This window comes from Hermetia illucens, chromosome 4, assembly GCF_905115235.1.
Source record: "Hermetia illucens chromosome 4, iHerIll2.2.curated.20191125, whole genome shotgun sequence".
NCBI classification, from domain to species: Eukaryota; Metazoa; Arthropoda; class Insecta; order Diptera; family Stratiomyidae; genus Hermetia; species Hermetia illucens.
The window spans coordinates 145,358,328-145,371,436 of record NC_051852.1 but is presented as its reverse complement, the minus strand read 5'-3'; the positions used below and the strand labels follow the sequence as shown (position 1 = coordinate 145,371,436).

Genomic DNA, 13,109 nt, shown 5'->3' with positions numbered 1-13,109 from the left:
TCGCGGTTCAAATCTCACTGGTGGCAGAGGGATTTGTATCGTGACTGGATGTCGGATACCAGCCGACTCAGCTATGAATGACTGCTTGAATTAAATCAGGGTAATAATCTCGGGTAATTGCAATGCCGGCCTAATTATCTACTACAATATACTGTAGTGTACCGTGACTATCTTCAATAAAGGGCTCTAACACACTTCAACACCCTGATCCAATTGGATTGTTGTGCCAACGATTATTACTTTTATAAAGAAAACCATCGGATGCGAACCTTGGCACAAAAGGTAACGATGGTTGGCATGTAAATACCACCAGGAGCGACCCTCGAGAGCCACACGAAACAAATACGTAGAATTAAGACATACCTTTGAGACTATCTGTAGAAAGAATAAACTAAAGCATAAAGCAGATTGAACAATTACTTTAAGAGGCATAATTTAAGATCGGTTTATAGTCTGAAGAAGGAAGTCACAAAAGGATTCCAACCCAGAACTATATTTTGCCTGGATATTGATGTGCATACGCTCCTCAATAACTGTGTTCTCCAACTTAAAGATAAAGGAGAGGATTTCTGCGAGGAATTAAATGCAATCCAGAAATGCTTCTTAAAGGTGACATAATAATCGTGATGGTGGTGTGTGGATTTCTGCAGCTTCCGTCACCTAGCCTTGGAACATTGTGGGATATGTGACATAAGGTTACTTGTGTTTCAGCTGACAGGCAATATACGAGTAATCAGATTGACCAGTTTACGAGCTGTCTTCTGGATGTCCCTAGCTAAACAGGCCTCAAAAGGAATCATCATCTAATGGTCGCTTGTCTTCGCTTGCGTGTTGCATCAGGCACCCTCTCGCAGGGTTGGAAAGTTCCGACCCTTCAAACATTAGGGACCCATTAAACTCTTACGGTTTTTCGATCGCTACTCAGATCGTCTCTACGTCCCGAAGAGGGATCATCAAATCGGGCTGAATGGGTAAGCGAATGAATGCTCTATAGACCGCTGTGAATATTGGTGAAGGTGACACGCCGAAGTGAGACCGCGCTTAATTTCGAGAAGTTCAGCGTAACGCATGGCGTGGCAATAAGGGAATTTGTTATTGAAGTTGTCAGGGAAGACGAAATTACCGCAGATAGTAATAATCTCAAAAACATATACCGCATCACGAATAAACTTACATGTGGGCGCAAAGCTTTTGATAGCTCTGCGGCGGACATTTTGCGGACCATTTTGTAACAATTCACAACCAAACTTCCCTAATCGGCTTGCCAGCCGTGAACATCGACTGGACGATATAATATGTGGAACCGAACGGCACGTGCTGTAGCTAACCCGACCGTTAGAAGTTCGGTAAGTTGAGGGCCGGGATTCTTGGTTCTCCAATATTATTTCCTTGTCAGGGCACAGAGATTTTACTCACGTACCTAGACTCAATAGTCACAAAATTTAAAACCACCCGGGTTTTTTTTGGGGTGGGGTAGGTGTATGCATTTACGCACATAGTGTTGGAATCCCGGTTCGGTACGTCGTCGGACTATCAACTAAACACCTCCCCATCGTCAGAAAGCTAGCCTGGAACCGTTTGTCACATTACTGCGGGCTAGTCCCCGAACTCTCCCGCCTTGCGGAGCCTTCAAATCAGCGAATTTCTTTCACCAACGGGAGGGGAGAGAAGGAAGGAAACTGTCAGCTCAAAAAACCCCCTGCCATCCGGCTCCTCCACCGGTCGATCTCTATCTTAGCAACGAGAAGGACTCGAACATAATGAGCAAAACGGCTCCACCTGTCAGTGCTCCTCAGCATCTCTTCGACAATGTTATCTGGAGAGAGATCCCCTGTGTTTAAATAGAGCTGCGAATCCCATCCCACTTCCGCAAGAAAACAAGTGTGGTGGGCGTCGTCCACAACTCAATCCGAACAATCGCGCCTTTCCAATCTTCGGCAAGTAAGACTGAAAAGCTGCATGCCCTCTTAAAAATTGGGTAAGGAAATAGTCAGTCTTACCATGCTTCCGATTCAGCCAATCACCTAAGTTGCCAATGAGCCGCGCAGTCCATCTGCCTCCAGTTTCATTTTCTCAAGGGAGCCGCCACTCGTCTAGATTGCGTTTCCGTTCTTCGCGAGCAACAACCTCCCTTGGCTCATCTCCCTTGAGCTTGTATATGTCCTAATGCTCCTTAGCAAGCAGGGCAACGGGGATCATTCCTGCGATCACCATCACGGCGAGTTCAGAGACAGTGCAGTACGCAGACGCCACCCACAAAGCTCCTCGTCTCTGTAAAAGCGTCAGTCCATACCTGTGCGACGTACAGCAGGACATACTGCGTTGAACTCATCAGGAGACGTCGACTGCTTGAGGTAGGTCCTTCAATGTTTGCCACTAGCCTACTTAACGCCGAAATTTCAGCTGCAACCTTGTTCGCTGCTGCTTTAATTTGCTAAAAAAGTTTATCTTTGAATCAAGAGTCAACCCGAGGTACTTTACCGCTGCTTTTGACTCGTTTATCGACTCCCAGAACGATATGGGATGTAGGGTCGGAATCCTCCTTTTAGTCAGGATGACTACTTTGGTTTTGTCCAGCGCAAGGCTGAAAGAATGAGCAGTCATCCGTTCGCTTACCCGTCGCATTAATATGCCAAGTCTATCCGGCAACAAACGCCGCAATGTCGTCTGCATAACCGGCGCGACTCTTCGGGCATATTGAGTCTCAGTAGACGATCGTAGGAAGCGTTCGAGAGGTCTAGCCCTAGAATGGATCCCTGTTCTACTCCCGACGTGATTTTCATCCTCCTCTGGCCTTCTTGCGTCTCAAAGAGCAAGGAGCGGTCTTTCAGATAGTCCCACAATATCCGCAAGAGATAGCTTTGCACGTGGAATGAGTTTTCTAATTTTCCTAGCTTTTCTGTCCATCTTACGGAATTGAAGGCATTTCTGACATCAAGCATTGTGAGGAGCACTATCCGTCGAGATCGGCGGCTGTGTGCCTCGGTTCGATGAACGACATCCACGACCTTTATAACAGTATCCACACTGGATTTGCCTGCTCTGAACCCGAACTGCATTGGGGGAAAGTCCCCGGCAGTGTGGATCGCATCAGCCAGTCTACTCCTGATGAGCTTTTCGAGCACATTTCCGGCCGTGTCAAGCATACACAGCGGTCGGTATGCAGACGGGAATTCCTGGTCTCATTTTCCTTTGCTGATCAGCGCGAGTCTGGCCACTGTGCTTTTCGTAGGTACCTGTCTCGTGGACATAATCCCACGGTCTTCTTAAGACACGGATTGATTTCGTGACCACAATCAGAGCCCCGCTGTGACAAACAACAACGGTCTATACCGAGTGCATGGCTCAGCGTGCTTACTGGTGGATGCAAGACCTACCGAAATAAGGAGTACGCCACCCGTGTTGAAATGCAACACCACGCCGAGGCCCGAAAGTCTCTGTTCGCCTGAACAAACTCCATGAAACTCCCACTAGCGGGCCAACCGCTACAACCACGCTGAATGCACATACAACTGGAATTCTCTTGAAGTATGTGAATCCAGGGGGTATCCCGGTTCCCATGGTACCAGTATACCCCTGGTAAGGTTTCGTAACTAATTACCACTTTATATGAGTCCCCGTGCAAACTCGGGTCTGATCGCCCTAATTAGGCCCTTGGAGCATTCGCCTACTGCATCACCGTCGGCAAGTCAATGCGATACAGTGTCTCCCAGTGCCACCACTATGGAGGTTCTGTTCGGCCACTTGTTTTTGGTTCGGCCGCGACCTCTAAGCACCACCTTCCAGCGACAAAGAAAAATGCCCTCCTTCAAACAAGCGTTGAACACCCCAAGCAACAACTCTAGTCGTTTCCGGAACACCAGTTTGTAAACTTCCGCCGCGATATCATCAGGACTTGGGCCTTCTTGTTTTTCATAGTGAGAACTGCTTCTTCGAGCTTTCTCATTGTAAAAAAGAGGCAATCCTCGAGCGATACCATGACCGTCCGGTTGTGGATAAAATCCGGGTCAATAGATTACGGTGGGCGAGTCACTTAATCCGTATGGATGAGGATGATCCCACCTGGAAAATCTATAAAGGCAATATCTATGGTAGAAAAAGAAGTCGAGGCAGACCCTGCCTAAGAGGCGTAGGCCAGGACGCCAGACAGCTTTTAGGTATATCGAATTTGTGAACCTCGGCGCAAAACCGGGATGTCTGGAGTTCCTTATTAAGGCAGGCCTAGACCGGATACCGGTTGTTGCGCCGTTGATGATGATGAATCCTCGACGCTTTCCGCACTATTGATATCAACCCGTACAGGATGTCTGGAGAATAATGCCCGTACAATGCGGTCCATCTGATCGGTACTTAGTATGTAGGGCAGCCACGATTTTGCGGGTAACAAGCTTATAGCCAAGTTCCTTCGTTTCTCCATTCACCTCGTAGACCAGGTTCTGCCATTCGTGAGCTCTGCTTTTACTTATCGCGCTGCAGAGTCTCTTTTTTGCTAATCTATACTCTGCCTTTATGGCGCATGCCTCCTCGTTGGCCTGTAAACTTTGTGCCAAACGGCGGAGCTTATGACACTCCCTCCGTAGGATGGCAATTTCTGCCGTCCACCAGTAAATAGAAGGCTTGCCACGGCTGGGGCCCCTCCGCACACGCTGTCGTTATCAGGTTCATCACTGAATTTACGGCAATGCCAGCTGCAACGCTACCACCTCCAGCGCGACTCTGCCTGTTCAACAGCGTCAGCGAACTTCCCGATGTTCATCCTCGCGACATTTTACAGGCAGGGAGAACGTCGGGTTGATGCACACCGGCAAGTAGCGTCAACCACTTCGAACGCGATGTAGAGTTGATAACTTGCCGAAAAGTCTTCCAGGATTCGCTACCCGTCCACTGACAGTGCCAGAAATTCCACATAGGAGTGAACATGCATAAATGGCTCCATGTAATCGGCACTATTATTATTATTTTTTTAAGGGAAAGTCGCACCGCGTCCTTGAAGAACTATTGTGCCCCTTTTACTGGTTATAGTGTACCTGTTGATCATAGTATCTCAAGCAGGCCAGTAACCGTTAGGAACTTTAGTATGTTCCCCACTTCCAGAAGTTTCAGCTTTGCATCTGGTATTAAGTGTTCTCCCAGATGTATCGACCTACTTTGCACAAGTGCCGGACACTGTCCCAGGATGTGCATAGAGGTTTCGTCCTCCTCCTCACAGAACCTGCAGGCAGTGTCCGTAGATATCCCTAGCTTCCCTAGGTGGTAGTTCAGCCGACAATGACCAGTGAGAATTCCCACTATGATTCGGAGGTTCTTTTTGGTGAGGTTTAGGCAATGCTTTGTGCGCATGGGTTCGTATCCCCCAATGAGCACCCTGGACTGCTCCATCCCTGGTAGGCCCGCCCAATATAGTTCCCTCAACCGTTTTTCTTCGTTTCTTAGATTCATAGCCATGAAACCGTTTCCGATTCCACAGAAGGGTTCTGGCCCGTATAAAGGCATCCCTGCTCCCTTCTTGGCTAGTTCATCCGCTGCCTCATTGCCTTCCAACCCAGCATGGCCTGGAACCCAAAGTATCCAGACCTTGTTGGACGAGCCGAGTGTATTCAGTCTCTCAAGGCATTCCCATACCAGTTTAGAGTTCACCTGGTTGGACCTAAGTGCCTTGATCGCTGCTTGGCTATCGGTGAGAATAGCTATGTTCTGCCCCCTGTAGTTCCTTTGCAGATTAAAGGAGGCACATTTGTCTATGGCGTAAATTTCCGCCTGGAATATGCTAGTGTACCTGCCCATTGGCTCAAAGTACATTTTCCTTGGACCAATGACACCGGCACCCGCTCCCTCTGCTGTGAGGGATCCGTCAGTGTCCCAAGTAATCAGTTACTGGTTTAAGCCGTATGTCGCAGCCACGCTTTCCCAGTTTGTCTTGTTACTCCAACGTGTTTCTTCTTATCGAAGTGAAACCTCGTTGTCATGTTGTCCCTCGGTATCAGTAATTCGGGATACCGCCTAGAAAGGATGTCAATCTTCCTTCGATTTAGGCAGCTCCCCGCCTCACTCATGCTACCGGCCATCCTGAATATTGATCTCCTTGCCTGCATCTGTATGTGCAGATGGAGAGTGGTTAATCCCAGAAGGACCTCCAGTGATGCCGTTGGGCATGTCCTCATTGCCCCACTGATACACATGCAAGCCAGCCTTTGGAGCTTATGTAATTCCCTGGCTTGTGTGCTGAGTTGGGTTCTTTCTGCCCAGATTACCGCTCCATAGGTAATCATTGGTCTTACTATTGCAGTATATATCCAAAGTAGTATCTTCGGGCTACACCCCCATTTTTTTCCTGCTATGGATCTGCAAGTCATCAGAGCCCTCGTGGCTTTCCGACAAGTGTTTCCGACATGTGTCTTCCAGAGTAATTTTTGGTCTAGCGTGATTCCCAAGTATTTGACCTCTGTTTCTCGTTTCACCTCCATATCATGTAATGTTATGGCTTTCAGGTGATCCAGCTTACGCCTCCTAGTGAATGGTACTATGGTGGTTTTGGTTGGGTTGATCCGCAGTCCCACCTTCCTGCACCAGGCACTAGTAACCCTTAATCCAGTTTGAATTCTATCACATAGGGTATCTTCATATTTGCCCCTACAGATTAGAACAATGTCGTCCGCGTAGCCCTGGATTGGTATTCCAGTATTAGTTAACACGTCCAGGAGTTCGTCCACTACCATACTCCACATCAGCGGCGATAGTACTCCGCCCTGTGGACAGCCTTGAGTGGTGTTCATGATAATAGAATTTGTACCTGTTTGTACCTCTATTTGTCTGCTTTCTAGCATTTTGCCCATCCAGAGTGCCAGGGTGTTTCCCACTCCTTTGCGGCTCAGGGCATCCTGTATCTCTGTGTGCGATGTGTTGTCGAATGCTCCTTCGATATCCAAAAACGCGCACAGTGTAATTTCTTTTGTTTCAATGGCGTCCCGTAGTACCTCTGTCAGCTGATACAGAGCAGTTTCAGTTGACCTACCTGCCCGGTATGCGTGTTGACAGTGATGTAAGGGATTACGCTTTAGAACGTTAGTTCTAATATAGTTGTCTATGACCTTCTCCACCGTTTTGAGTACGAACGATGTTAGGCAGATTGGTCTGAAAGATTTAGGGTGAAAAGGATCCTTTTTACCCGCCTTCGGAATAAAGACCACTTTTGCCCGTCTCCATGCCCTTGGTATGTAACCCAGTGCTATGCTCCCTCTTACCACCCTCAGAAGAGACTCTAGGATAATTCCTAGGCCTCTCTGGATAAGTGCAGGGAAAATGCCATCTGCTCCGGGAGATTTCATTGGTTGAAAGGTTCCCACTGCCCATCTTAGCCTAGCTTCTGAGCATACCTCTTTTGCTAGTTTCCAGCTCTCTTTCCTTCCCCTTTTATTCGTTGTTGGGGTGTCAGGCAGATATTGTCGCCTGCCGCCGAGGGGTAGGACCCCGGGAAATGAGTTCTGAGAAGCAGGTGTACCCTGTCCTCCTCATTCTCGGTGAATGTCCCATCTTCCTTTTTCAAGCAAACAGAGAATATTCTCCCGTCTTTGGCTACAGCCTTGTACAGCCTAGTTGCTTCTGTGATCTGTTCAATCCCTTCACAGAATTCCCTAAAGCTGTTCCGTTTCGCTTCCCTGATGGCGTTGCTATACGCAGTCAGTGCATTTTTATACCTCTGCCAGTCCCCGGTTCGTTTTGCCCGGTTAAAGAGTTTTCGTACCTCCGTTCTAATTCTGGCTAAGTTTCTGTTCCACCATGGTACATCCCTTGATGACTTGACTGTCTTGGCCGAACAGCTGGCCTCATATGCGTCAATGACGATTGTGTTGAGGTCTTCCACCACCGTCTCTAATTCTAATTCGCTCCTGATGTCACCGCTCCCTTGAAGGTGGGCAATGTTGTTGCTCAGGTGCATTGTGTAGGATTCCCATTCCGTTCTCTTGGGATTCCTTATTATTCTTTTTATTTCGGAGTTACCCTCAATGTCGAATCTGATTATCCTGTGATCAGACATTGAGGGTTCATCCGACACCCTCCAATTCCTGACCATCCCGTTCATTAGGGTATTTCCTAGAGTTATATCTAGTACCTCTTGTCTGGTGCTGGTCACAAATGTTGGAGTGTTCCCTACGTTGTATATTTCTAACTTATTACTAAGAATAAATTCGAGAAGGTACTCACCTCTACGATTAGTGTCACTGCTTCCCCACACTACGTGGTGGGCGTTGGCATCGCAGCCGAGAAGAAGTGGTAACGCCCTCTCCTCGCAATACTCCGTCAGCTTTGCGACTTGTTCCGGTGGAGCCCGGCTCTCGTCTCCTGGGAAGTATCCTGATGCTACCACTACCTTTCGAGTGCTCCTCCCGGCTTCCAATGAGACTTGGATAGCCACAAGGTCCCCGGTTAAGAACTCTGAAAGACATATGTATTTTAGATTACGTTTGAGAATTATGCAAGCTCTTGGTTTTTCACAAGACGAGTCCCAAATTACCTGCATGTCTCCTCCTTGCAGACCGCGAATCTGCCCCCGGTACACCCAGGGCTCCTGAGCCAGCACTATTCCAATGTTCTCCTTGGAATTTGCCCTTGCAATCACTGCAGATGCAGCTCTCGCATGGTGGAGGTTTATCTGGGCTATCCTAGTGCTGGCCATTGGCTCCGTTATTGTTTGGAGCTCTTCTCCACTGTCGGAGTGTCACCCTCCTCCTCCGACATGGCGCTTTCCTGCGCGTCGCTGTCCACCCCGAGCCCTAGCAGTCCTAGGTCTAGGTCGTCCAGCTTCTGCTCTTCACTGGGCAGCAGGTCTATTTCCCTGGTTGATCCCGTTCTTTCCGCCTCTATGGCTTCCGCGACTTCTTCAGGGACCTCGGTAAGTTTTCCACCCGATGCCTCCTCCGAGGTCTCTTTCCTTGGCTTTTCCTTGTGCACATGCACGGGTGTGTTGCCAAATCGGTAGTTGATATGACAACTCCGACGTTTAATTGCCTCTAGGGATCGGTCATCTACCCCGATCGTGAGGAGTTTAACCTTTCCCTCCACCTTGCTTCTGAAGACTCTCCATAGTCGAGTATGGAGATCTTCGTTCTGAGCAATTAGGAGTCTCATGAGGTCTTCTGTTACTATTGCCGCGGCCTTTGGGAGAAAAACTGTCACCATGTGGGCTCCTGGTATATCATCTCCAGCACATGTTGACAGTTCCACCCCTTCCCAGTCTGGCAATCTAGGAATTATGGTTCTGACCCATTCTGCGGTACCTTCCGTCGCGCAGTCCACCAGTATAAGGCCTGGTCGAAAGCGTATCCCGGTGAACACCAGTTTCGACGTCCATCCCTTGATCATCTGCTTGACGACAAGTTCTTCAATGGTTTCCTGTTCCTCCCGAGTGAGTATTTGCTCGGGAAACCTTTTTGGCAGTATGGCCAGTCGAATGCCCTTGACCGCACTAGCATAGCTAATGCCGGGCTTCCTGGATCCTGCCTTCACTCCTGACCTGCCCGGGTTTTCTCCTCCCGTGGGTTCAGGTCTGGGTTTTTTGGGGGCATTCCCTTCATGCTCCCCGCTTTCTCGGCTCCGGTAGAGATGGCCTAGGTCTGTCCTGAGCCTTCTTAAGGGCCTCTTCTGGTTTCAGGCCTTCCTTCAGATAGCGCAGGTACCATTTAACCCCGGCGCCACTGAGACCTGTCTCCTTCCTGACGTCTGTTATATTTATCTCAGACGTGCTTTTGCTGGTCCCTGCTCTTTGAGCAGTGGTGTTCGTTGGCTGTAGTCCATGCAGTATACCAATGCTCACCTTGGATCCACTGCTTGACGTCCCAACTTCTCCCTTCTTGGGTGTAGTCACCTGGCTTTCAGTAATTCGGAGACGTGCCTCCACCTGATTAACCAGTTTTGGTGCGGTACGGGGCCCCGCTTTTTTGGTTTTTGTTTTTTTTTCCAATTTAGTACTCATTTGATTCCCACGAGTATGGGGGTTAAGAGGTCCGCCGTGCCATAGCCCCCCGTAGCACGGTAAGATCTAACTTACTCACTGAGGCGACCAGGTATCAGTGAGGCTCCGTTCGAATACAGTCAGTTACCCCCGACTGCAAACTATCCAATGGGCACGGTTCGCATGACACCCTGGATTGGGGGAGGTGTTTTTCGACTCCCCAGTCTAGATCCGTAGCGTTTTGTTAATAGTAGGGTCACCTCGTACAGGGTGTGGCTATCACCACTCACTAACGGTCTTGGTAGACGAGAGGCTTGGCCCCTGAAAAGGCACACACCGTCCCAGAGGAGAGACAACTCATCCTTAGAGAAAGATAGGTTGGCCTCAGGGAGCTATGTTCCGCATCAGTCTATCCTGCAGTACACTGCTTGACCCCAATCGGCACTAGATGCGTGGCTACAATCCGCTGGCTGACGGCTACCGCAAGTACGTATGATGCGCAAAAGAACTAAGGACAGGGTAAGAAACTGAGAGAGGCCGCTGCTCCAATATATATATAGCCCTAATATATTTGATCCATTGTACTCCACGTTTAAAATTCTATTCGTTCGTTCATTCCATAATTCAACAAAATTAGCTTAGAAGTGAAGCAGTAAACTTCTTATTGCGTCACCGCGGTATATTCTATTTATATCTTTAAAATTTCCAAATTTATACTTGCTTTGTTTCTGTATACGTCATATGTAGATACCCTTATCCCATTGTATCTTTTCCTTATTTAAACGACCTTCATTTCAGTTGTTTAGATTGATTTTCTCTGTCAACTTCTTTTTATAGATTTACCTCTTAGCAGCAAAGCCTAGTAAAACAACGACGGCCTTATTTAGGATACAAATGAATTATCTTAATGGACCATTGCTAGCATTTTTGTTTCCAGAGGTTGACTCCAGGCAGTTGCCATTCGAAGCCACCATCTACTGGATCCAGCATGGTCTAATGTTTATTATCCCAATTTATCTACTAAGATTAGGAGGTAAGGTAGATTCCAAGGATGTTAAATTGAATTATCGATTGCAAATTTAGGATTATCCTCAACAGTCTAAATCATTTGTATTGTATCTTGTATCTTGTAGGTGCCTATAACATGGAAGACATTCTAGACTTTAAGTGGAACATTATAGCGTACACGTTGTTGATTATTTATCATTTTACTGCATTGCAAATATTGTCAGTGGTAAGTGGTGTCTTTGTAATGAACTAGGATTTATCTTCCATCTGAAAATTATAATAAATATCCGACTTTATTCCAGATATCGCATATTAACTTGAATCATATGCTTTGCTCATCCGCATCGGATCCGTTCGAAGGACCTAATTACAGATTAGCCGCTTTTGTTCATCAGGCGTTTCTCTGTCCATTCCTATGTAAATTATGGTGTATCTTATTCACACCTGCAAAAAATCCGAATCAAATTCAACTAGATGTTAAGATAATTACGAATAGTAGTCAGCCATTGTACAGTGACTACGATGGTCAATTAATTAATTCAACGACATCCTCGTCCGGTATCGACAATAACTCAGCAATAGGAAACATGGGTGGCACCGGAGTCGGTGTTGTGCCAGCACGGATTGACGATCGAATTATGACCACCAAAATCGATTAGTATTTAGTAGAATCTGTAAAAATGCATAATAATTACTTACTGTAAAAAGAAAAAAAAGATGAAGGACTACAAAACTTATGAATTAAAGACACAACATTGAGAGTGATCTAGGTGTAAGGCAGATACGAGTAGAAATGGTTTTAAAGCTGTGAAATGGCGAAAGCATTAAAAAAATTGTCTGATTAGATAATATGGAGGAAAGAGTAGAAAGTTGATTTCAGTTATTCTAGATGAGCTTGGGTGGTTGAACCATTTCCAATCTAGACAACTTTCTGTTAAGGGTTGAAGCGGTCAAAAAGCAACCATACACATCCTTCACTATATCATAACCTTCGTCAATTTTATCTTAGATCTACTTAAGCCAATTTCGGACCCCAATGTTACATGTGAAAGTTGTACATACAAAATACAGATATTTGCTTTAAAATTCACTAATACAACATAAACTAGATTCAATCTTTTATTCACTAAATTAAATTCATAAAATGAAAATTAACCCAATTTTAAAGTATCTTTAGCCACGTTGACAATAAATTCTAATTTAGAAAAGATTTCTAAATAAGTTTTTATAAAAATGCTAAGAAAAGTAAGAATTGATTTGCCCAAATATCATCTAGAATAATACTTTTCAACGAACGGGTACGTCTATTAGATATTACTTAGTAGGTTTGGCGTTCGCTTTTTAATGAATTTAGTTATTTTAATTTATTGCGATTTACTTCAACTGAAATCAAATCACAAAACTTAATTCAGTGATGACAAGATTGCCTTTTAGATATGTAAGTGTAACTAAGTATATCGATTTGACATACCAAATGAGTCCAGATGGTTTTAGATTAGAGTAGATACAATATTGGCGCATGTTCGAAAGAGTTGGTGAGTTGATGGAACTTTAGTGTAATCTCTCAAAAATTGACTTTTAACAGTAAATAGGACGAAAGTATTATAGGAATAAATTCGAAAGCAGAGTAATATTTGACAATGTATCTTTCGATCCAAAAATTTCTTATGTTGAATTTAAGTAGAATCTGTTGAAATCCATTTCTCGCTATTTCGCTTTTCTCCGTTTCAACCCCCCCCCCCCCCCCCGCCCCCCCCCCCCCCATCTTCTTTTTCTTCAGCATTTGTCCCGTTCATAAGCAGGGTCGACTCGTTGTGATCGGTTTTGCCATTTTATTTTTTCAAATGTCTGATCTGGATGCTTTTAAATCCCCACCCATCCAGCGTATCAATCCACCGTTGTTTCGGCCGGCCTTTTGGCAGTTTACCATCTACTTCGATGTTCAAACCAATTTTGGCGAGCGAATTACGTAAACGTCGCGGTCGAAAGGAGGTTTCGGGTCTGGAGAGATAGGAGGATTTGAGGGAACAGATGAATTCGTAGAGGATTCTCAATCTGCATGGCTTGGGAGATAAGAAGATTTAGATGGGATAGATATTTCTGGAGGAATTTGAAAGCATGACGGGCTAGGACGGCGTCGATGCGTGGCATT

At 46.2% G+C, this 13,109-nt stretch overlaps 1 protein-coding gene across 3 annotated transcripts in view; it reads left to right on the top strand.

Annotated features, from left to right (window-relative positions):
• LOC119655636 (transmembrane protein 164) overlaps positions 1-12,693 on the top strand; it is a 66,607-nt gene extending 53,914 nt beyond the window's left edge. For all 3 annotated transcript variants that reach the window (XM_038061610.1, XM_038061609.1, XM_038061611.1), the window contains exons 3-5: positions 10,787-10,982; positions 11,083-11,183; positions 11,260-12,693. In XM_038061610.1, the coding sequence (XP_037917538.1) occupies positions 10,787-10,982; positions 11,083-11,183; positions 11,260-11,616 (654 nt within the window). In that variant the 3' untranslated portion in view covers positions 11,617-12,693. The remainder of the gene's footprint in view (positions 1-10,786; positions 10,983-11,082; positions 11,184-11,259) is intronic.
• Positions 12,694-13,109: the final 416 nt, after the last annotated feature.